General features: G+C 35.7%; 2 protein-coding genes across 6 annotated transcripts in view; one reads left to right on the forward strand and one right to left on the reverse strand.

Annotated features, from left to right (window-relative positions):
• LOC111865757 (THO complex subunit 2) overlaps positions 1-10,190 on the forward strand; it is a 67,690-nt gene extending 57,500 nt beyond the window's left edge. The window contains exons 25-29 of the mRNA XM_033751943.1: positions 3,109-3,294; positions 4,710-4,770; positions 5,032-5,105; positions 6,609-6,670; positions 9,236-10,190. Coding sequence (XP_033607834.1) covers positions 3,109-3,294; positions 4,710-4,770; positions 5,032-5,105; positions 6,609-6,670; positions 9,236-9,266 — 414 coding nt within the window. The 3' untranslated portion in view covers positions 9,267-10,190. The remainder of the gene's footprint in view (positions 1-3,108; positions 3,295-4,709; positions 4,771-5,031; positions 5,106-6,608; positions 6,671-9,235) is intronic.
• Positions 10,191-20,320: 10,130 nt separating this feature from the next.
• Positions 20,321-24,787, reverse strand: LOC111865729 (transcriptional repressor CTCFL). Of its 5 annotated transcripts, none has more exons than XM_023853978.2 (3): positions 24,705-24,787; positions 23,457-23,517; positions 20,321-22,908 (listed from the first exon to the last, which is right to left on the reverse strand). In XM_023853978.2, the coding sequence occupies exons 2-3, from the start codon at positions 23,470-23,472 to the stop codon at positions 21,398-21,400; spliced, it is 1,527 nt and encodes a 508-aa protein (XP_023709746.1). In that variant the 5' UTR covers positions 23,473-23,517; positions 24,705-24,787; the 3' UTR covers positions 20,321-21,397. The 5 variants fall into 5 exon arrangements, with proteins under 5 accessions (XP_023709746.1, XP_023709744.1, XP_023709745.1 ...); XM_023853976.2 differs by lacking the exon at positions 24,705-24,787 and adding an exon at positions 24,424-24,570; XM_023853977.2 differs by lacking the exon at positions 24,705-24,787 and adding an exon at positions 24,391-24,570.
• Positions 24,788-25,467: the final 680 nt, after the last annotated feature.

Here is a 25,467-nt window from a genome sequence, read left to right on the forward strand (position 1 = left end):
TAAGATTTGAGGCTTTCACGGCGGTGACTATGAAGAAAGCAGTCTTCTGGGATTTGGCACCGTGTATATGTGGTGTTAACCGACATTTCGGAGGAACGTATCGCCCCCATCTTCAGGGTTGAAGAAAAAGTATAAGTAAATCTGCAAGCGACAACACCGTGAGACACGGTAAAGCGATACGTTCCTCCGAAACGTCGATTAACACCACATATACACGGTGCCAAATCCCAGAAGACTGCTTTCTTCATAGTCACCGCCGTGAAAGCCTCAAATCTTACAACATTTTTTAAGTCAGCTCATGCTCATCTTTGAAGTTGTGTCATCAATATTTCTTCAGACACTCCATTGAAAGTCAGTTTCCTCATATGATTAAGAGCTCCTGTAACTTTGTGATGTGTGAGAAGCGTGAATTTTCTGCAGATGTACTTGGAACTGTCACCATTCTTATTCAGTGCCTTGACAGACTGCCTTCAACTGAAGAAAGAGTAAACTTTTTTCACTTAAAATGAATTGAGACAAGCTACTGTGTACTGTAATGAAAGAATTGATCATGAGAGAAAAGTTGTGGAATCAGAATTCAGACTTGGACTGGTAAATGACAGTTGATAGAGAAAACTGTCATGTTGATAATATGTAGACTTATGATGTGGTGCAGTGCATCTGAAATGTTGGCACAGTAGCGGAAATGGATAAGAATGTAGGGAAAACAAGTTCTGCAAAGAACATGCAATGCCTATTTACCTTTGGACACTTCAGTATATTAAGTTCTATAGGTTAATAATTATACAGTTAGGCATTTATATCTGTACATAATTTTCACTAGGATCTAAATATGTTAAATTTGTTAGATATAACTTAAAGTTTTGCACCTCTATTTGAATTTTAAACCTAGCCCCAGTGTTTCATAAGTGCTGTCTTACCATAAGCCAAATCTAGATCTTACAGTTGTGCCTAATTGTGTTGTCTGACTGTTTTACATTTTAAAAAATGTGTTTCGTATATTTCACATCTATTACCACAAAAAATATTAGGATCTTATATCAAGTGGCTCAAGCATTGTTCCCATCACCATAGTTATCCACCAGAATGATAATAACTAATTGTAAAATTTGAAAAATACAAAGTTGGGTGGTCTCTAGTGGCATGATGAAATGAAGGCTCATGAAAATCTATTACTGGGCTCAAAAGTAATTGCAGAAAACATACACAGACATGGTAATACTTATAAAATAAGTAAAGTGAGAGGCTGGAAGTTGTAGAGAATGATTTGCAAGAGCTGAAAATGAAAAGGTGGAAGCAAACGGCAAATGATAGAGCAGAATGGGCTTCTGTTGTAAAGGAGGCCAGGGTTCACAGAGGACTGTAGAGGCAAGAATTAGGTAAGAAAATAATCGAGAACTGAAAGAAACAGCAGTGAATAGTTGTGTTTGTGGTGGAGAAACAGCATTGTTTAGGGAGTAAATTTGTGAAACTTAGGTGTGAGATCATTGGAAACATGTCAGCTGCAAAGCTGTTATTAAATGTGCGTCTTGGAGACGTGGGAGAGGAATTGTGGCACCCTCTTTCTGGCATCTAGTATTCAGTAAAAGAAAGTAGAATGGATTTAACTGATTTGAACTCTGTTCATCTGAACCCTCCTTTACAGCTCTCTCCTTACCTGCTATGAATTTCTGTAATCTGGAAGTGTTCTTGAAGCAATGTGTTGCAATATTTGAGGTTCTATCAAGAAAGAATGAATGTTTGCAGTACAGGTTACACACTAAGACTAGATTGATTCACACTTGTCCATAGGAGAGAGAAATAAGAGCTAGGGGAAAACAAATTTTCAGAAATTAAAAGAAACATGGACATACTACCTTCCTACATTTAGTTATTTGAAAGTCATGCGTTACCTTTATTTATTCTTCGCTCAAAATTTATAAAATCAGTGTATGTTGACAGGGTGTGGTTATCTATATGCTTCATCTCAGAAACTGGATCAGATTTTTATATAATTTTATATTAAGGATTTACTCTAAAAAGCGTCTAGCCAATCTAGTCTTGGTTTGTAGCCTCAAAGTGTAACTTCTGCTTTACATGAAGTTCAAATCATATTTTAATCATGTTCTTCAGAACATGTCATTTTATAAAGCATTTGTAGGTACAGAGTTCATTAAGATCTACAACTTGGAATTGAAACATTTTTCATTATGATGAATAGTTAGGAAAATACAAACAAAAATAATTTCTGCCTGTAGACACTGTGAATGGCTTTACAGTACTACACTTGTATTTGCAACATAATGGATAGGTCTGTTTGTATTTTTCTTTTTTCTGTTGACAACCATTCCTGGTTATCTGTATAAATATTAATTGATTTTGTTAATTTAAGTACATTTTTTAAGAAGGTCAGTGAATGTTCGTTGTTATTTATATGTATACATTAATATTTGTGAGAAAACTGAATATTACTATCTGAGATGATTTGACATGTTAGCCAGAAAATACATAAGAAGGTTGCTGTAGTAGAGGAATTCAATCTCTTTCAAAGAGGTATGCTATACAAGTTTCATTCCAGTGAAGTCACAAATGTATAGATATGAAAAATAAATTGTAATTATCCTGCAAAATTTGAATCAGCAGTAAATAAATAACGAGGTATAAAAATTTATGAATAATGCATTTGGAAAATATGTGTAATTATAGTTGTGTTGTTGAGAATATGACTGGTAGTACAAAGACAGTCTTGATGACAGAACATTTTGCATTCCTATATAAAAGTTTGAAGCCCTCTGCTCAAAAGTTGTGTTTATGCCATGTGCACGGACTATTTATATGTTTTACCTCGTTAGCTATACATTAGTGAAGTTTTTAAGATGACTTTTGACAATGAACATACATCAGTATGTGTATCAGAGATACTGCATTATTTTGAAGTTGGATTGTCATATAATTTTTGGCAGTGCTGCTTTTCCTTGTTGCTTATTAGTCGGCAAGGAGTGGAGGAGAACCCTCTCCATCACACCCACAGCTGGAGGGAGTCAGACCAGCTGGTCAGGTGCGATAAAGTGGTTGCTGCTCACCAAATAACCTCCCTTTGTTTTCCCTTCCAACTCTGTGTGTTTGCAGAGCTCAAAGCATGAAGAACGCAAACAGCAGCAGTTACTGGAAGCCATGTCCCTCGGTGGAGTCAATGTGGAGAAGCCTGAGAAGAAGGAGAGGAGTTCCAAGACAAAAGATAAAGGCATACGTGACAAAAATGTGACGGAAGAAGAAAAGGAGCTGCGTAGAGAACGAAAGCAAGGAAGGAGAAAGGTATACAAGTTTCAAATATTTGATGAGAACAAAATAGGAACGTTTTCATTTTATGTGATGTTTGTAGTGTTTATTTAGGAATGGCATAGTTAGTGTTGAAGTCAAGGATTCTGAATGATGTATTGTGAAGGATATGGAACAAAGAGGTCGGGGTATTTTAAAGTACTCTGTTATCATTTACCTTGGGGGACTGGCAGAAACAAAAACAAACTCGTAGCCATCTCCAGTCTGAGAATCAAACCCAGAATCTTTCAGATATGAAGCAGTAATATCTGCCACTCAGCTGTGACATTTGTTGGTACTGTATTATGGTGGGACTGGTTATGAGTTCTCTATGTTATGATCTCTATGAAACATTTGCTGACAAACTGTAATGCTTTGTAGGAACACAGAAATGAAAAGAACATTTTCAAGAAACTAGTATGAAACCCATACAAAATTATTTAAGAGGAAATTTTATAAAAACCAAAGAATGTCTTGTATTAAAGTGAACAAATACTGAGCTTTCCAGTTCTAAAGTACTTCTGTTTCACTGTCATGACATGAAAGTTATTGAAAATGAGAGTAAAAGCATACCTGTGCCTAATCACCACACCATGATGATGTGGAAACCAAATGTTGTGGGATAACGATCAGCACTGTGCTTCATATTTGAGTACTTTTGAGTTTGATTCCCACTGCGAAGGCCAGGTGTGCTGACTAAATGATTGTCATGGCTGTCCTCATTCTGCTCAGGCAGAAGGTAGTATAATACATAATGTGGGATAAAACGATCATTATCCTGACTGATCACATAATCATCTTAACATTCAGACTAATTATAATAAAACTCGTAATATATATTTCCAAAAAAAAAAATTAACAGTACCTTCATTTTAATATCCCATATCTTCACTTGTCTGTACTATATCGTGCACATGTTCTGCATTAAACTTAATTATCCTGACAGATTTTTGACATAGGATTATTATAGCAGAAACTCAAGACTTAACATTTTGCCAAAAATAAGTCTAGCCTGCATAAAATTGTTGAACAGGTAATTCATAACGAGTGGTTGTCCTCTATACGCAAGGATTTTAGTAAACTACTTTAATAGATAAATAGCAATGGAATCAGTGTGTGGTGCACTTGAATGAAAACTGCAATTTTATTAGCACAGCTTATAAATTATGGTCCAGTCATTTGACATTTTCCTCCATTTTGATCTGTTTATAGAACCAAAATAATTGCATCAATTGGAGGGGAAATTTTAGGAATTACAGTAATTGAAATGTATGTGTATATATTTGCACACCCCTGGCAATGTAAAATCTATACAAATGTAAATGGTGTTGGTTACATTGTAATGATGCAAGATGACAAAAGTCTCAGATGCTTTTAACATTTGTATAACATTTTCATTTTACTGTTCTCAGGATCGTGCTGAGGAAGCTATGCTTCTGCCTGAACAGAAACGTCGGAAGGAAGAGGAGAAAGGTAAGGATAATTCAGAATTATACTAATTTATTAGTTAATGTCATTCAGTTTTTTGAGTAGTAAACCTGCATAAGGTAAGGTAAGGTTACTCGTTTGTCCAACACCACTCTCTGAAGAGACAGGAGTGGAGGAATAGCTTATACATTCCTGATTTTGACCCTAGATGGAAGTGAATGATCAACTTCCATCTGCACTTTGTCCCTAGGGAAAGAATCTATGACATTTGACATGGTTTGATCACATATTGCATTATTTCCACAGCTGCAAAGCTTGCAAGTCACCAGAACGGAGAGCCAGGTGAATCCCATGGTCGTGAGAAGCATCATTATCCCAGGGTAAGTACAGTCAATATATTGAAAGTTCATTGCAGAATTGAGTAATCAGAAAAGTGAGATAGAAGAACATGCATTAAAAAACTACTGAATGAATTGTGTTGTATATGTGATGTGATTTAGCTGTAACTAGCCTTGTGTTCCACAGTTCTTGATTTCTGGACTGCCAGATCCAGTGTGTGTCCTTTTGCATGCCTTTCCATCCAGCATCTCTGAAGACATCAAAACTTTGCACCTGTGGGGAATAAATATTCTGATATATCCATTTATTTGCTTTAGAGCTCTGCTTCTGTTGCTCATAGGTTAGAGAAATGAGGATACTTCATCAACACTTGCCCCTATACACTGAAGAGATAATTAAAAATGACTTTAATTTTGACATCTTGGCTTCTCATGAGTCAGATTTCCATTGACATCTCTGATGTTTCATTTCAGGATTATACTGAAAAGTATAAACTTTATCACCAGTTATGGCATGTTTGATGAAAGAGATTTTCTTCGTTTTGATAATTTACAGATCAACACATTTCCTTCCACCACCATTTGCAATCATCATTCAGAATGTGTGTGATTATTTTCAAACAAATGTGCTTCACAGTGCATTTTAGTTGTCAGTTTAAATTTATAATCCATTAACCTGTGCTGTAAATAAACATCCCTCTATCTTATTTTGGCTTGTTTTGGACTTCATCCATCATCTGGTTTGTAAAAGACAAAAGACCACAACGTTTCAGAGACTGGATCTGTCTCCATCATCAGGTGGGTAGGGCAGGATAAACCTACTCAGTTTGGCCCGTTAGAAAGAGCTAATCTCAATCACTGGACTAGCTCTTTGTAACGGGCCCAACTGAGTAGGTTTATCGTGCCCCATCCACCTGAGGACGGAGACAGATGCAGTCTCCGAAACGTTGTGGTCTTTTGTCTTTTACATACCAGACAATGGATGAAGTCCAGAAGAAGTACAGTAGACACTGTCATCAGAATCCTTTCAAGTCTTTCCCTCTATCGATGTGGTATTCTCTGAATTCAGACCATTTCTTTCATTCTTTCAAATCTGTTGTGGGTTACAGACCAGTTTGATCATCCATGTCATTTTTCATGATTCATATTATCGTTTATGCCTTCTTCAGACCTCTTGAAACCATTCAAGAGTTTGTGTTCTTGTTAGAACTTCATTACTACAGGCCACTTTAATTATTTCATAGCATTCTGATCAAGGATTACCAAGAAGAAAGCAGTCTTCTGGGATTTGGCACCNCCAAGTTTGATACATAATTAAAGATTAATTCTGTGTTCTAACACTGGCTGCCCTGTTTTACAATATCATAAACAGCATATAACAAAGGCACAGTTGGTTATAGAAATGCTTAGCATTACCACAAAAGTTTCATCATTGCCACATAACCCCCAAAAAATTAGTCCAGAAATGTTTGGTGGGGATCTTGTGTAAGAACGGTATATTTCCATGTGTTAGTTTCTGTGTCTCACTTTTTAATTTGGTTTCAGGACAAATCTCCATATACCCGTGAAAGAGAGAGGTCACATGATCGAGAGGGCCGAGATAAACAATATCCTTTTCTATAGTGGCAGCTTAATGACACAGTTAATTATCAAACTGTTGTTCCATCGACCTTTCTGTGTTTGTAATTATTTGTTTCCATTAATCTGTATGTGTCTTATCAATTAACAGATACACTATTATTTTCTTTTTGCTTTTGTACAGTTATAATATTTATGATTCACTTTCAGACATACAGTGTGGTTGTGCTTTATGCTAATTTGATATGATATAATATAATATTATATTAATAAAGTCTCTCTTTATGTGCAAAGTTTGAAATACAGGTAGGTTGTGATTCATGCGAGTTAGAATAATATGTTATTTGATTCAGTGCAAATTACCAGGTCTCATTTAATGCTAGCCAAAATTCAGTTAAAGTGAGGCTAGCGCATGTGCATTTTAGTACCATTAGGGTGTTAGATGCTGCTACTTCAGTCTGCACTTGTTTATCGTCGTGTGTGCATTTCTCAAAATTTAAGGCCTAATACATAAGAAAAACATTTGAACAGACAATTGCCAAAGCTACCACGGACAGTGCAATTTCCTTAACAGAGTTCTGGAAAAATTATAACATCAGACATGCAATAGAAAGTATTCACCATGCTTGGCAGCAAGTAGTTGCAAACAACATGCTTTGAATGTGGAAGAGCATTTTGCCTCATTTTAATATAGTAGTGATTTCAAAGAAAAAAAGCTGTTATGGAAGAAGTAACAAACATTGGAAAAGAACTTCGATTTGATGCACTAGAAAATGATGATGTTCAGGAACTGTTGAATTCATGCTCAGAAGAATTGACTGATGATGGTCTCCTACTTTTAGATCAACGAAGAGCATTTTAAGAAGCCTAACCTGTTTAAAGACAGGGTCGAATACCTCCTCCATGACCTTGCAAGTCGTAGGAGATAACAAAAAGGGAAGTCTCAAATCTGAGACAGTAAAGTATGGTCGACTCGTACCCGAGAAAGACTGTGCTGGCAAGGGCCAGCAACGTATACAAAAAAAAACCCCCATCCTCTCATCAGACAGGGCACCCCACAAAAAATGACCATAACTGTCAAAGAGTAATAAACGACACCAAGACTTATTGACTGACCATCAGTTGCAATGTGCCTTTGACTTTGACCTTGACTTTGAAGAAGCCGACATTGATGCCAAAGAACAAGATGATGTGCAAGCGAAGGAGTTCATTGTAAGGAATTTGACGATATCTTTCAAGCTGTAGAAATTGTGAAGCAAAATATTATGGATGCTGACCCTGACCTTAATTGAAACATGCACATTTGCCGAGATGTGGATGAAACAGTCTACATCTACCAGAATAGGTATGACGATATAAAGAAAGAAAAACCTGTTCAGTCAGTGCTGCTGAAGTATTTTGAAAGACAATAAAGATGTTTTTGTCAGTGTAAGCTTACCCTTAGGAATAATCTTTAGAAGTTCCGCTCTCTGTAAAAATTCTGTGATTTTTTTAACAATTTAAGTTATAAGTATATTCTTTTTAGCCTTTACTGTAATATTTTGTTAAAAACATATGAAAACTTATGTTTAAAATTTGTCATTGTCTAGTTCCATGAGTTGGAACCAATTACCATATTTTGCATATAATTATAACTTTGAATAATGTGAATTTGTATAATGCAGCCACTTCAAGGGATCCATTATCCACACTAATCAAGATCTAGCTGTAATGCAAATCCCAAAAATCCCACTTACTTTACATTTATTCCTCTGAGAAAACTTGCCTTGAATTATGCGACGTCTTCAGGAATACATCCTCGCATAGAATGTGACTGCACTATGTGAAGCTTGAATCCAAGGATGATCAGCTAGCATGGTTTTTCTTGTTCCTTCCAGTAAAATATTTCAACAGTACCTTACGATAAGACAAGACCCACATCTTCCAGAACCCTACCTCTTCATCACCGCCATCTAGGAGCAAATTGTCTAGAAAATATGGGAGCCTTGACATCTCACAACCCTATGGGGCTCCAGGGCCTGTTACAGGGATAGCTTTATTTATTTTATTTGGTTTTTAAACATATTAATTGCAGTGTACACTTTTTCCTGTCATGTATATTCCCATATTAAAATTACTACAGCTTTAAATTGGGCATAGAAATGATTCTGTCACATTTTCAGTAAAACTTTACTTACCTGTATCTGAATTAGTGGAATATGTGGTATTATGTAAGCAAGTGACAAGTGCATGTGAATCTGAATGTACAGAGTGATATAGTGTTTCTTCTTTTGATCTGCACCTGCAGTTCTGGAAAGTTAGCCCAGTTTCTTTAATATTTTTTTAGCATATCTGTGGTTTTTAGCCGCAGATTTGATGAGGTCCAGAAGCAGAGGTAAACCTGTTGGCATACAACTTTTTTTGTGTCTGTTCAAAGCACATGTAAAAGATTAATTCAGAGATTCCAAAGTAATTCTTCAGAATTTTTTGAAAATTTCTATTTGGATACACAGGATTTTAATCTTGTCAGAATCTGTAACGGGTTTACTTTAAGCACATATTTGAGGTTAAATGTACAGAAATGTTTACTGCTATATTTCCTTAACATTGTTTACTCGACGATCAGGTGAGGGCAAGCGCAGATGATGATGGGCTGAGGAGGGAGAAGGGGAATGCGGCACAATGTTCAGGGCAGCCAACATCCCAGCCAGCACCCTCCATGACTCATTCTCCACTGGTTGAATTGTACGGGCTTAAAGAATTGTAGAAATGTTTCTAGAACGTTTGTGTTAGGTCACAGAAGGGTTATAAGCTGTTATGTGATGACATGTACATGTAAAATTTGATCTGCATTTTAAATTTCTTAATTCACTCAATTCATTTTCATATTTCTCATATGCAACTTATTCTTTTGATTTAAATTGGAAGAAAAGTATACATTTTGATGTAATGCCTAGTAACAGTGTGACAAAAAAGATCTGAGTTCGTAATTTCATGCACTAGATATGGTGAGGTTTAGACTGTACAGGAGTTGCAGATAAGTTGCGAATGTACATATGTGGAGTGATACAGTAACTAAATAAGCCTAATCTGAATATTCATGATAGCATTTTCATTATCAGAAACAAATTATGATAATGTACACATGTATGAGAGAACATGAGTCTTTGTTTTTAAATGTAATTGTGACTATAAATATATCCTGTTGCTGATAAGGATAAACATAACAATTGATGTACTGATTGCTTGGAAAATGAAATATATACAAAGTTTCTTTGTAGCATTTCTGAGCAGAAAATATATTACATAACATTTGAAGGATTTTTAATAACTAAAGGCTGATTTTTACATGTGAATGTTATATCATGACATTCAACATTGCAGTTAGATGTTGTAGAACAAACAAGACATGTCTTTCATGTCTAACTCCGCAAACACATCATGAGACTCTTTGCCCTACCACCAATATTGTTAAGATATTTTCAAAGTTGTTTTGTGTATAACTTGTAACCAACACATAGTCTGTCATCACACAAAGTACATAATTACAATTATTTATGATCATTTTTAGTGTATGTTCCTTATTTTGAAACAGTTCTGGGAAGAACTAATCGCCTACTTCCTTATGATATGACACACGCCATATAGAAAATGACACATCCAACAGTTCTTCTATTGTTGTGTGTGTATTCATTGCTGTGGTAATGATTTTACTGAGCTATTGCCTTACAGTGATAGGGTGATACACATATAGACACATGCTGTAGCGAGGGATTTTATGAAGTATGCCATTAAGATGGTGCAGGTGCTATTATATATACCAAGGTTCACAAGGATTGGTTCAGTCATTCAAAAGTTGATAGGCGAGATACACAAGCATGGACAGCGTGGTTATCACATAAGCCTTTCATTTCTTCAAAATAAAGAAAGTGTAGACCCCTGTGAACTCCATCCTGTGCGTGTGTGTCTTTGTATCCCCACAATCAACTTTTGAATGCCTGAACTGATCTTTATGAAACTTTGTATGTACATCATGGCACTTGAGCCAGTCTTAGTGGCATGTCATATATCCCTCCTGTCAGTGTGTCAGTATGTGTATTCCCCCATCATTGCTAGGCAACAGCTCAATAACCATGTTCCCACTGAAACAAGTACATGTAAGGCTGCAAGAATTGTTGGACACATCATTTGCTATGCAGTCTATATCATATCAAAGGAGCGTCTGTGAGGCTGTTTGTGTATCCCCCAATTATTGGCAGGCAAGGGTTCTGTAATTGTGCTCCTTCAGCACCAAAGAATTGTTGGAGGCATAATTCTCTATGCAGTCCATGTCACATCAAAGGAAAGTAGGTAATTAGTTCTTCCAGAACTTCTTGTTTCTTTTTATCTTATAATTATTAATAATTTTATTATAAATACTGCCTGTACTGGCCTCAGAATACACTTTACAGCTTTTTCTTTCACTTCATACTCTTCACCCTGTAGGTTTATAGTTCCTCTAGAAGAAAACCCTGTTGGAATTTGCAAATATTAACACTTTCCATCTGGAGGTATATAGATTATTGAATATTATTTTCTTCAGGGTTTTTTTTAAATAAAATCAGAGAAATTAACATAGTTCCTTTCACATAAAAATGTGAAATTAGAGCATACAAAAATACAACCCTCCCACAAGCATCTTACAAACAATAGTTTGTTAACTATTGTAAATCCTGAAGCAGCAGAACAGCAGTCCACAGACAGTGAAACTACTCCAAGAAGACTACCGACCATTTGACTTGTAAGGGTCATCTCCAAATAGGATGTTGCATGACACAAAAATGGCCTAAAATGCAATCTATGCCTCACAGGTATGGTCTTTTAAAAGGGCGGTCTATGAATAGAGAAGTTTCACTGTATAAAAATAAAATAACACTGTAAGCACAATCAACCCAATACTTCTCAAATAGTAATTTTTACAGCACTCCCCTAACAAAGTCACCCATCACACTTCTGATAGTACACTGTCCTAAGCGTCTTTGTAGCTTTTCCTATTCAGTACCAAGATTGTTGGTTCACTTTTGGCTGTGTTGCAAGAATTCTGTATATAAACTGGTCTCTTCTGGTAGGTCTGCATGTCAGGTACTTGGGGTCTGTTCCACTGAATATGTCTTCAGCAATCCTCTCGTGTAACAGCTGTAGTAGAATGTTCTTTTCTGCCCACACCCCCAGTATGCAGGTTCTGTTCATAGGTGGGTGGTTTGCAAACTTTACATGATGGCACTTACTCAGCTTAGTAAATTTGTTTGTGCTGCCACCCCACACCTCAACAACTGTCTCAGGTTCTCTTTTTTTAAAGTTAATGTAGTTCGGTTGCATGTCAGTTAATATTTATCAGGATGTTACAAATGTTCTGATATTTTGAGAAATTATAATTTATTCAGTTTTGCTATATAACTTTCCCCCACACCCCGCACATGAAAGTGATGGAAAGAAAGCTTCTTCCACAGTTTACTGATTTTGTGTAGATTAAGTAATATGATGACATTTAATTGTAGTTCATAACTGCTGCATGTTTGGTTTTTTGATGCCGTCCCGCTGATGGCAGCTTTTTGTCAGGTATATGAACTTCTGATATTTTGAGGTCAGGCTGTCTAATAAGGGTATGTAGCCCAGTTGTCCCCTGGGTACTTATGTGTTATTGTTATTGATGGGTGGCATCGCCAGAATTTAGGACATACAAACTGATGTTATGTAGTTGATTTGTATCATTAGTCTCTTGTTCCAGTAATCACACGCAGTTTGCACAGCACAGAGACATGTGAATGACCGTTCCACAAAACACTTTTTCAGTTCCTGTAAGGTAACAGGCTTCCACTGAGCAAAGTTGTCCCCCCCACTCCACAGTATCTTCTTGCTTCTTGTTTTTCTTTTGTGTTGCACACAATATTGTTTCATCCTACATAATTTTGAAAATGTGAACATTTGAATTGGTGATCTGTCCTCTGTAAAGAAAAACATTTCTTTTTGTCCCCATCAAGTCAAATAATACATATCTGTATATTGTTTCAATCTTTGTACTACATCCTAGTTCAGAATCAAGGCTTGGTTATTAGATTTTCTCTCTGCTTCGTTCTGATTAAAGAGAAATTCTTTTTCACTACTGCTATTGCAGTGAAAGCTTGATAGACTGAGAGTGTTAGATGCAGGTCTTATATTTGTTATAATTAATTTGAGAGAAATCGCACTTTACCAGTATTCCTTCTTTCACCTTTGTATTAATATACAGTGGACAGTGTGCTGCATAATATTAGTATAATAATCGAACCAGTGTCATCCATCTTCAGAAAATAATTTTTTTTTACCTTGCCAGTAAGAAAAATGTTATTTCTTCAGGAATATATGCTTATGATCCTTGTACTAAAATGGAGCTTCTTACTGACCATACCAACAGATTGTTCAGACTTTATTAAACTATGATCATTGTCTTGTGACAGCACATTCCAGAAGACAATAATGTTTATAGTGACTGCCATGATAGCCTCAACTATCACCCTTCATTATACTACTAACATTTCAGCAACCAAGAGCACCAAAGAACTTAACAGGGGTAACAAATGATACACAGGTAATGTGATATTTACTAGCAGAATCACACAGGATATATTATGAATGTAGTGTAAATAAGTTTAACCAATTGTGCCTCACAGAATGCAGCAAAATTAATGTGCCTTGCTCATTTTAAAATGTAGTAACATCATTTAAAATTGAAGTACCTGGAATAAACAGGGCAGGGAGTACCTAGCATTTTGAAGGGAACTTGGTCCAACATTTTCTATGTAATGCACTTCATTGTATGATTCACATCTTTGCTTAATTCACGCGCTCTCATGTTCTTGTGTGAAACTGAAATAGCTAGTAGAAGCGTAAGGTGAGCAATGGGAAGATGAGCACATTTGGTCAACATCTGTAATTCTGATGACTGATGTTTTACTTTGGTGAAAAATGTATGATATTACTCTGAGGAGCTGAGCCCTTCGTCAGAACTCACCAACATTTTATGGAACCCTAAGGTTCATTACTGTGTTCACAAGAACCCTCCACTGGTCCCTATCCTGAGCCAAATCAATCCAGTACAACAGACACTAAATATACAAAAAGTTTGCATAAAAAAAAGACATCTTTTGTTATTAATTTCCTGGAGGAAAGGTCAAGTGAACATAGACAATTTTCATAAATTATGCACCAAAGTGTTTGATCACAAAATTTGATAAGAAAAATATGTTAATTATGTGATGAAGGGCAGAGAGAAGGAGCTGGCCAGGGTAATGAAACAGAAATACAAAGATTGGTTCAGCTCTTAGAATCGTTGAAGGCACCATTTTTTATTCCAAAATTTTCATTTTAATTATGGGTTAGGTAGGCCATTGTGTCTATTAAGTCTGATTAATTAAGTAACTAGACTTACTCTGTTAATAAATATAAAGTCATCAGCCTTTAGTGAGCGTGATCACCTTCAGAGTACTTGGTTTCTGATTGTACATACATTCCAGTGTCTGCCGCACCTGGAAACTTTTCTGCAAGTCAGTTTTGGGAATTCAAATTGTCTGAGTGGATACCCACCTTACTGACTATATGTACCATCAGCTATAGGACCTCAATAAGAAAACTAGTGTCACTGACCTTTTAGTGAACGCGAGTGCTTCCAAAGTATGCATCTTGAGACTGTACACAGTTTATTGTTTTCCCTGGATATTCTCAGGAAATCATTTTCTAGAATTAATGGTGTGGTCTTCTAAGTTGGGACCCACCTACCACACTGTGTGGTGTCATAACCCAAAGACCACAGTGTGACTCTTCACTCCATGAAAACATCCAAGTCTCATACATTTTACAAAAGTTCCTACCAGTATAAAGTTGGTCCTTTACATATATATTTTTGGATCCAGTGGTTCATTGCCACATTGACAGAAGTCCATCAATGAATCCTATCAGCCAATGAAATCCTGTCCACCCTTCACACTGTACCTTCCCAATAAAGTTGAATCTTGTTGCATTTGCCTCCCAAGCACATATCTTACGTGTTCTTCAGTTATGGTCATATTGAACAGTTTATGGACAGTGATGTAAGATCTGGCTTTACCACTTAGGTGGTGATAGATTTTGACTTTTATCAGGAATACTAAATGGGAATGTGAGATGGTCCTATAAGCATGAGATCTTGGTTTTCAGAGTAAGTTAGTAGTAAGTAGTAGTAGTATGTAAGTTAGATAAGGGGACAGTTCAAAAGTGGATTTTGTATGGCTTAGCAGCAGTGGTGATTAAGCAAAACTCAAGAGGAATGCTCATTCTGTTTGCCCTCTCCTTTCTTTGGTGGCTTAGAGCCACACTTCATTAAAAAGAACCCTACTGTCAGAATTGTCTGAACACTATGATATCCACTTCATAAACCTGTAGGGCTCCGGTATATTTGCTATGGACAGAGCAATTGCACTTCTTGCTATAGTTAGTTGTTCCTGTGTGACCAAAAAAGGAGTCTGGGAGGCAAATTGTATGTATCCCAACCAGATTCCTACCTTTTTCTTCTCAAATTGGTATAATAATGACTGCCTAGGTATAACACCCTGTTTCTCTAAGATCCATTTTAATATTATTTCTCATGTATGAGTAGATCAAGACAGATTGGCCTTCTGTGTAGTGACTGGCTACAGGCAGGGATCTTTCTTATCCCCATATTCACACAAACTCGGGGATTTACTGTCTCCATTCATTGGGTACCAGGGTAAAGTGGCTAGAGCATTAGGCTGACCACTCACATTCCACATATATCTTCATGACATGGTAATTATGGACAGGGGCAGCTTTGCTTTACTTTACTTTATGTGTTTCTTATCTTCCAAGTCTGCCAAGTAGAGGGTAGAAACCTTGCTGGCAGAAAGGGACTAGGAACCCCTGCCAGAGGAGGGACGACCTCGCTGACAGAAAGGGACTAACTATTAGATACCACTGCCAGTAAGAGGTTGGAACCTCGCTGGCAGAAAGGGGCTGATAGTAAGCACCAATACCGGTAGGGTATGGAGACAGTAGAAATTAAAGGGGGACGCACAATGGACCAGTAACCGGTCTAAGTGCATGGGGAAACCCACCCCCTCAATACGGAATATCTCCCAAGTGATCTTTTCTTTTGAGATATTCCAGTCAGATTTTGTATGAAGTTTTAATTTCTCCCATGAAAGCTAGTGGGTGGCTCATCTTATTGTAAAATATTTAATCAGAATAAGGAAGGGATTATAAATAAAAAATGTAGTTTAAAAATTATATTTTTACCATTTTAAAATTACAGTACTGATTATCACGTTTCATTCAGTTTTATAATTATTACACATTTCCTCTTTAGTTCTTCGTATGACACAGCCACAGACATTTTGGGGTGGAAGAAAGCTACAAGAGACAACAGTCATATCACTTGTGTTATTTACAAGAATTCAAGAGCACCAAGAATTTCACACTTGTGTGACAAAACAAAATAACATACAGTTCACAATTAAAAACAAAACAATACTGTTATTCAGACTACAAAAAGACAGGAACAATGATTAAAAAGTACTATTACAATATAAGGTCAGATAATTTTTCATACTACCCAGTTTTAAAACACTTATTTGGTATGCCATGGTAAAACATCAAATGTCTTTTAATTTACAGCCAACTAAAATCTGTTAAATATGTATTTCATAAATAAGAGTACTTTACATATATATGTTTCTGATTGGAAGCTGAATAAAATATGGCTTCTTTTCATGTTTATCAGACGCATTTGACTAGGAATAGGCACCTGTCATAGGCAATTTTATATAAGAATTACAAATTACTTTACAATACATCCATTTATATTATTTATTTGGTACTAAACTCCTCTGTTCCTTTCAAAGGCTACTAGTCACCTAAGCAGCCATAAATTTAACACCTATCATATTTATGGAAATATACAGTACATATTGCACATGCTTTCCCATATATTCATATTTTACACAGTGTTGCATGAGAGGTTTCTATTTTCTATAGTCTACCATGAACTCTCGATTATCCGTAATAATGGAGGGGAGTCACATAACAGATAGTCAAAAACAATGGAAAATCCAAATTCCAGTATGTAATGAACCCCATGTGAAGTGAAAACATGTAATGAACTGCAGACTACAAAGTTTACTGGTCAATAACAGCAAGTCACATGTATTGAAGAAAGCAGCTCTTGTTAAGTGACAGTATATTGGAACAAAAAGTAGTAATAAACCAAAAGACCAGTAGGATGATGTACAGTATACTGAAAATCGCTGTAGAGCATCTGATACATGTTATTTGTATTTATTACTTATTATATATATAATATATATTTATTATGTTACAGAAAGCCATGATGTATAATTAAAGATTTCTAAAGTACTGCAGTTTACCCCAGAAAGTGGATAATTGAGAGTCAACGTTATTGGGGGCTCTTTACCCAAAGAGTCTAGGGCACAAAATTAATTTCCATTTTGTGTTGATGCTGATTATGGTGCTTTATCTTGAGTCCTACTATACACCTGCACAATATGATACTTAGGCCCAGGATATCTTACTTCATTTTATTATGGATATACACTATTGAGGAACTGTTTACTTCCCTTTGGAAATGATCTGTGCAGTATTATATTGAACATGGTTCTCCACACATGAATAAGCCTTATTTAAAATCACAACTGTTTTTCTCCAGAAAAATAGCGTTTTGCATTGACCTTCATATAACTAAATTTGAAACTACTGTTTACCTTTCTGATGCCTTCAAGTTAACAGGTCCATGGTCATATAAAAAATAAATATGTATATGATAAAACAATTATAAAAGTGAAATTAAAACTGACATATCAGAATCTTACACAGGAATATCATGAGTAACTATATAAACAGCATAATACTGCTAAATTAAGTTCCTTTGTTGCTTAAACATGACTTGTGACTTCTGGTAACCCTAAGTCTGTCCACTGTAAGAGACTAGGATTTATGTTTTAAGTACCTCATCACACGCTTTCAATTGTGCCATTAATGATGATAAAGGTAAGTCATGATACCACTATATTCTTTCAGACCTACTTAATCATAATGGGGCTTATATTTTGTTTTCTATAGAAATAAGTACCGGGAATCTTCCTGGGGGTAAAAAGCGGCTGGCACGTAAGGCTGATAACCTCACTGCCATCTGTGACCTGACTATAGAAAAAGTGGGACCCTCAACATCTCACAAACCTATGGGCCTCCATGGCCTGTTACAGGATAGTTTTGCTTTACCCCCCCCCCTTTTTTTAACTTAATATACCTAAAGACAACCTAAAAAGGCTATATATTCTGCATGCTGTTTTAGTGTCAATACTTAAAAATCTTTTGTATTTGTAGTTCTTCACTAATGACAAAAACCTTCAGTTTAAAAGAAACATCTTGCAATAAATAGCTCTTAAAATCATTTTTAAGAACAGCTATGCTTTGTTTTAGACAATTAATGGCATTATACTCAGTATTTATTTTAAACTATGAACAACTTAATTTTATGGCACTCCCACATCGGCGAGTGAAACATACCACCAAGGTGTTTGTTCTTAACCAAGTAAAGCACACTGGTTACTGCTTGTATATGTACCATTTGCTTTAACATTTGAAACCTTTGCATTTTTCCTGCAGAGTATATTATGGTTTTTATAAGAATATCAGAATAAACTGATTATTTCTCAAAACATTAGCCAATTGGTCTTTGAAATGGATAGATATGCAGTGTGTTTTATGAAAGGTATAAACTTAATTTTTAAAAATGATAAAGATTAACACACTACTTCAAAGGGTTAATGAAGAAACATTTAAGTACAAAATCTTCACAAATAATAAATGAGTTAAATTAATACGGAGTTATTTTTATGGCTAATACTTTTGGTCTGAGGAGATGGTAGATTTCCTTGCCTTTAGTGCAAGATAGAAATCACTGAAAAATAAAAATCATTTTGAATATTGAATATGTAACATTGCCAAACTCAGAAAATCTCCACTTAACACTAAGCACAAATTGTGATCTACAACACAGTGATGAAAATCACTTTTCTTAATTTCAGTACCTTTAAATTGTCTCTTTTCATTTGATAAAATGTCTGATGTGAATACAGCACTTCTATATCCATATCCACATAACATCAACTTGGGTCCAAGCCCCAATACAACCAAAATCAGATATTCTGTCATCACTGTTGACTTTTAATGAGGTACTACTTCAGTCAACCTAACCTAACCTTCCTACAAAATTTTCTTATTCTCCCCTTTACCCTTTAAGATATTTGATCATAAATTTTAACAATGTGAACTAAATATATTTAAGTATCCTGTTACATCCCACACTTTATTGTAGTTCTTGTCCCCCTTCTTTCACACCACGTTTCAGCCGTAATCGGCAACCATCAGGTGTATTTCACTTCACGTAGCTGTCACACTGGAATGTTAATATTGAGTGCAGTGTGACAGCTATGTGAAGTGAAATACACCTGATGATGGCCAATTACGGCCGAAACGTGGTGTGAAAGAAGGGGGACAAGAACTACAATAAAGTGTTACATTTATGACAATTTATATTATATATATTGAAATGAACTAAATACCCAGATATCTTACGTCAGTATATCTGTAAGCCCTTGACCTTTCACAGCTATAAAGTTATATACACATTCTCACTTTTATAGGTTTTTCCCCCTTGAATAAAAAAACAACTTTAAAAAACTGCATGATCAGAATGTGTAAATATTGTTCATAATTTTGAGAACATACTGACTGTACTTAAAACCTCTAAAAAGAATAACTATCACACACACATCACAAATGTCAAATTGTAGTTCCCTTAATATTTAATAATATTAATACTGTATAAAATGTTAAAATCACTCCATGGACTCAAACTACATGCAGAGCAAATTCCAAATAGCAAAGATTTCATACAGCCATAATTCCCTATTACAAATGTATAAAAATGCTAATTTAAAAACTGGCTCTTCATTCCTCAAAATGTTTGCTTATATTCTTCAAAATGTATCTCATGTTTCTATTTCAGATAAACTATATACAGGGTGTCCCAGGAGGAATGGACCAAACTTCGGGAGGGTGTTAAAGTATGCCGATATAACCCAAAACACCTATGTCCAAAGTTGAACGGTTACAGAGATAATGGCCAGAGAAGTGTCAAACTTTGACTGGCGTTGCACACTTGTTGATTACAAGATACATATTAAAACTGGCAGGAATATGTGGATTCTGTAATGTTAATAATGTACGTAACATCAAACTAACTTGTGAATAACATGAAGCCATAAAATTGAAGTACAAAATACTCGCTCGCCATGTCATAATTGTCCTTGGGGTTTCCAAGCACTATACATGACACATGAATGGCAAGCGCTGACGTAACGTGCTGACTGCGCGTTCTGATAAAGCCAACTACATACGTACGGCTAGGGTGAATCACGGCACTTAAGGACAAACATAGATAAGGCCTCTCAGCTGAGAGGTACAGTGCGTGGACCTGCCAGAAGACCACACTTTTCTTGGGCCATTATCTCCGTAACCGTTCAACTTTGGACATAGGTGTTTTGGGTTATATGGGCATACTTTAACATAAGGAACACCCTCCCAAAGTTTGGTCCATTCCTCCTGGGACACCCTGTATAATAGATAATGGATTTTAATTTATTTTTGTTATTAGAAATTGCTAATTCATTATTATAAACATAAAATCTAACACATTAGGCTAAAGCACTGGGATGTTTATGGAAATCACTATTTCAATCAAACCTGAGAAAGACAGTGCGTAAATGAAGCGATTCCTGAAAACTGCAATCACTACAGTTAGGAACATAAATATAGTGAACACAAATCTAAATGCTTTCCTACATTTGTCACATCCTGCACTATGTTTTATTATTAGAGTAGTTCTTTAATTTTCTATTTAGAAACTATTAATTCTTTATGTAAGAATACTTTCATTTATTAAGTACTTATGCTATCAAGAATGTAGAACTTAAAATTGGTAACTTTCTAGCCTCTTGACTGTAATGAATAAATAATTTTAGTATACTATCTGTGTCATTCAATCTTAAATCTTCTGACTATAAAAATATGTTGTATGTAAATATATAATCTGAAGGATATAAAAATCTGGTCAACTCTATGGTACTCAAGGACTTATTGTTTTATGATTCTTGTATATGGACCCTTCATATATTATCTTTCTTAGTAATAAATTCAACTCGAGCACACACACATGTGCATGGTTCTGCAGTAAATACTCAAATTACAGACTACAGTTTCAATTAGGCATGTGCAAGTCTTGCATTTTCAAGATCAAACTGAAAAATTCTCAATATTGATTACCAGTCTTGAACTTCCAGCTACTCAAAGACTACCAGATGTCAGAACCCCAATGGTTGCAATGCTAGCAAAAATCAATTTGTCAGAAAAAAAACTCTTTCCACCCATGGTGAAAAAACATGGTCCTACAAGTGATTTTTTTAAATACAATGGATTATTATAATTTTTCATTTAAAAAAGATCATACCAAAAGGGGATAAGTGGCACACTCTGAGAGACTGGCTATGGTTATAAATTGTAATAATAAAAAAAAAATATTTCAGAGAGAAAATTCTTCTCTCAATTCTCCAAATTTTTCCAAATTCTAGCCACAAGCTGAAAGTCATTCTCACACATGCCTAGTTTCAATACTGTTTTCATAAGTACAGCTATAAGATATTTAAGGCTTCATGTGAAAACATTTCATACGAAGAGATCTTGTACTGTATTTCTTTTCTTTTCTTGGCTGGATGAATTTTGTGCAAGTCCCCATTTTGTAACTTCCTTACCGAGCAGGCTGGCACAGCTCTGTTTGGTTTCTCCCCATCATCACATATCACCAGTCTATCTTCATCACTATCATCACTACACTGCATCAAATGTTTCATAGCACAATATTCACTTCCTCCTTTTACATCTTTCTGGATTTGATTTTTATTTGAGGGCTCATACAAATCGGAGGTTGCACTTTCCTGTGACACCATGAAACATGAATTGTGGATTTTCTTTTCGTGTTTCTGTAGGAGAAAGTTGCGAGTGAACGTCGCTTGACATGTACTGCATTTGAAAGGGCGTTCTCCAGTATGGGTCAAGATGTGCCGTTTGAGATCAGTGGACCATCCAAACACTTTGGAACACAAGTGACATGGGTATTTCTTCTTACATGTGAAGGAAGACACAACCTTCTCACCATCATCCAGACTAAGTGCTGATGCTATGGATCTGTGGGCCAATTTTCCATTTTGACGGTAGTACACTCTCTTTGGAGATTTTTGTTTGCGACTTGATGCACCCCGTGGAGATTTCACCATAGATCCTTCAGCCAATTCCTCTTTTTGATGTTCTACACTGTCTTCATGCTCCTCTAAGGTGACAAAACAGAACTTCAAAGGGTTGAAGTCCTCTAGTTCTTCATTCTTCTTCGCACATTCCTGTATTTTAATGGCTCCTGTGTTACCAATTAGTTCTGAATTTGCTTTATTTTTTATACAATTCAACTGGGTTTTCTTCTTTGTGTCTGATAAAATGGTAATATCTTTATTAAAATGCTTATTGTTTTCCAACATAACCCCATTTTTCCGTGTTGTTGCTAATTTAGATATGCAGTTTTCCAGACGTTTTTGAAGGTCGCATCTAACAAGGTGAACATCGCTGGAAGAGGAAGATGAAGAAGAAGAGAAGATGGGCAGTGAACTCTGATTATTCTTCTCCTTTGCACGTTGCCCTATTTCCAACAACATATCCAATCCAGCTGTGCTCCTATTTTTCAGAACTCTCGCTTCCAAACAGCCTGACATCACATGACAGGCTTCGTCTGGACCTGCTGTTTGTGATACTGGTAACTGGGAAGACAAACTGTTTGCTGTAGGAAATAATCTAACATCCTCATTACTGGCAGAGGGACCTGGTTCACAACGACCAGTTACTGTCAGGTGGCGCAATGCGGAATTCCGTTTCAAAACTCTTTCTAGGATGGTTTCTGTTTTCTTTTTTTGTAAATGTGGCATTGTGGCATGTTTCTGCATACATTGTGCTTCATCCTCAGGTGGCAGAATACTGCCATGCTTTATCTGACAGCCAGAGGCTTCCTGAAAGACGTGTTGAGCAAAATGTTGCAACAGCAAGGATGCAGAGTTGAAACTAGATCTGCAATCTGAACATCCTAAGGAACTTGTGACTTCTGTAAGCAAACAGGGTACTACAGTTAGCAACCAAGCAACACAAGCAAAGCCAAGAGCAGAAGATTCAAGCAGAAAAGGTTATCTGAATTTAATACATTCTGTCAGAAAAATTAAAAAAAAAAAAAATTGTCATAAGCTGTATCTTCTTCTGCAAGGAATAGATTCTTTAAAGACCAGAAGGCACAGATTATACCTAAACATATTACAATTTACTGAATATTTAACAAGATGAACATGAACTGGACCAAAACTACTGATCTAACATAAAGCGTTCAGTTACAATATGCAGTTACACTGTTTATGTTTACTTTTGACTATTAACTTAGATTTAAATTTTGATTTTATGAAGATGAAGATATTACTGGATAATTTCTTCAAATTGCACTAAAATGCATGCAGAAGTAGCGTTATTTTTACAAACAACCAGAGAAACCACTTCTGTAACATAAAGGGTATGTGAAAACATACATTTCATTCAGTCTTTCTCAAATTCTGCTTTATATATATATATATATATATATATATNTATTTTTCATATAATACATACCTGTATATGTTTGCATTACAGATTTCCCTGAAACAGCTGGTCATGAAGACTGTTTCAGAAGCTGGAAAAGAAAAGACTCTATTAACTCAATATTTATTATATGTGCTCTTTTGTATCATAATCCATGAAATGAATAACAATAAACACGTTGCCAGACACAGTTCAGTCTGTTTCTCATCACAAGCAGTACCCTCTAACACATTAACTGTTTAGTCACATGTTCATAATTCATAATACAGTAAAACTTGGTTATAGCAACATCGGTTTCTGCGACACCTTGTCTATTGCGTCAAATATTCAATGGTACGAACTAATTCCTCATAAAGCAACTGTTTTTATACCTTGCTTAGTACGACATGCNCCTCACAGTGACATATTAGGTTCAAGAGGCTGTGCAATATTATTACATACATTTCAATGGACAGTTTTACTTTAGCATCCTACATAAAACAAGGTGTCAATAGCTGACAATCTATAAAACACCCTCAATGTATTTACATATTTATTACACTAAAACACAATCTGTTACTTTCCTTAAAATCCAGTGTCTCCAAATTCATGATATTCAATCCAAAACCGCTTTCGGTTCTTTCCGTATTTCAATGTTTATCATCATGGATTATCAACACCTACATCCTACTACAGATAACCGTTATATATAAGCTTCAAATATCCTAATAACATAAAATAACCTACCTGCAATATAAATTTATGACTTTATAACCTCCACAATAATGACTTGAAATTATGCAACCAACATCAATTTGAATTCGGTTACCAAGTTTAAATGAAATGAATACTAAATACAATTAAATAATGCTACATAACTATGACTTCACCTTCTGTCGTCATGAATATAAGATATTATTCTGAAGTATAAGCAAGTATGTTCAATACAAGCCCATCCCTTCATAGGCTGATCACTAATATATACCCAATTCTATACAGTTCTTAAGAAATATGAGACCTCATATTCTACTTCTCATCTGTGGTACACATAATTCACTACATACGAATAATTTGACAATTAAGACGTATTTACGCTAGTATTTAAAGTTTTAAACTATAAATACAAATAAATATAAACTTGTGACAGCCATCTTGGTAAGTTCCGGTTCCGGTAACAAAACCACTTCTTCAAATGTATTGCTTATTTATTAAGTAATAATGACTTGACATTTAGAGCGTTAGTAAATTTACTCTCATCTTTTAATCTTTTATTGCGTAGAAGTACCACGTTATGCTCACAGAGTTGTTATTTTACGATAATTATGCCAGGGACCAGCCAGTCACACGGCATTGCAACATCTTGTCCGCTGCGTACATCCCATTCCTTGGGATTGGCAATAGCCGGTATGGCAAAGTTACGCCTGCGTGACATGTTTCATGTGAGGGTACTACCCACCATTTTGTTTTGTTGCTCTGGTTGATCCGCGGGTTAAGATCAGGGGTGAAAGTATATTTTGGTGTCATTATCTCATTTTTTGGTGAGTATATATTTGGAAATAGTCATTAAGTCATGAAATAATAAGAACTCCATCTGCATTACTCAGTTTACACCACATCTGTCTTATCTGGCCTATGAATAACATTTTGATCAATCAACAATACCGGGTAACAGTGTGGTCTACCATCTTGCGGCTGCCACAACAAAAGGGTACTTGAATCAGATTCATATCAGTTTCTTTGATTTGTGTGCATTGGCGTCTTACTCCTGTTCTTAGAGGGTTATGACTAAAGTTGTTAACCCTTTAAAACCTGAAGTTAATCAAAATAATATTTAAAGTATTCAGTTCCTACGTCACAGAAAGCACGCCGCTTCTCCATTACAAAGATAAACGGGCTAATGCTATTCATAGGCTTCACTGCTGTTCAGTATGGGAATCGTACGAAACACTTAAATTTACTGTTCGGCAAAACGCTTTGCTTTAAATGTTACAAACAGGTGTTTAACTGCTGGGTTTGAAAGTTGTAGCCTCCGTCCAGTTTTTAAAAAGAGAAGTCCGCCCAT

This window comes from Cryptotermes secundus, unplaced genomic scaffold (genome assembly GCF_002891405.2).
Source record: "Cryptotermes secundus unplaced genomic scaffold, Csec_1.0 scaffold183, whole genome shotgun sequence".
NCBI lineage: Eukaryota > Metazoa > Arthropoda > Insecta > Blattodea > Kalotermitidae > Cryptotermes > Cryptotermes secundus.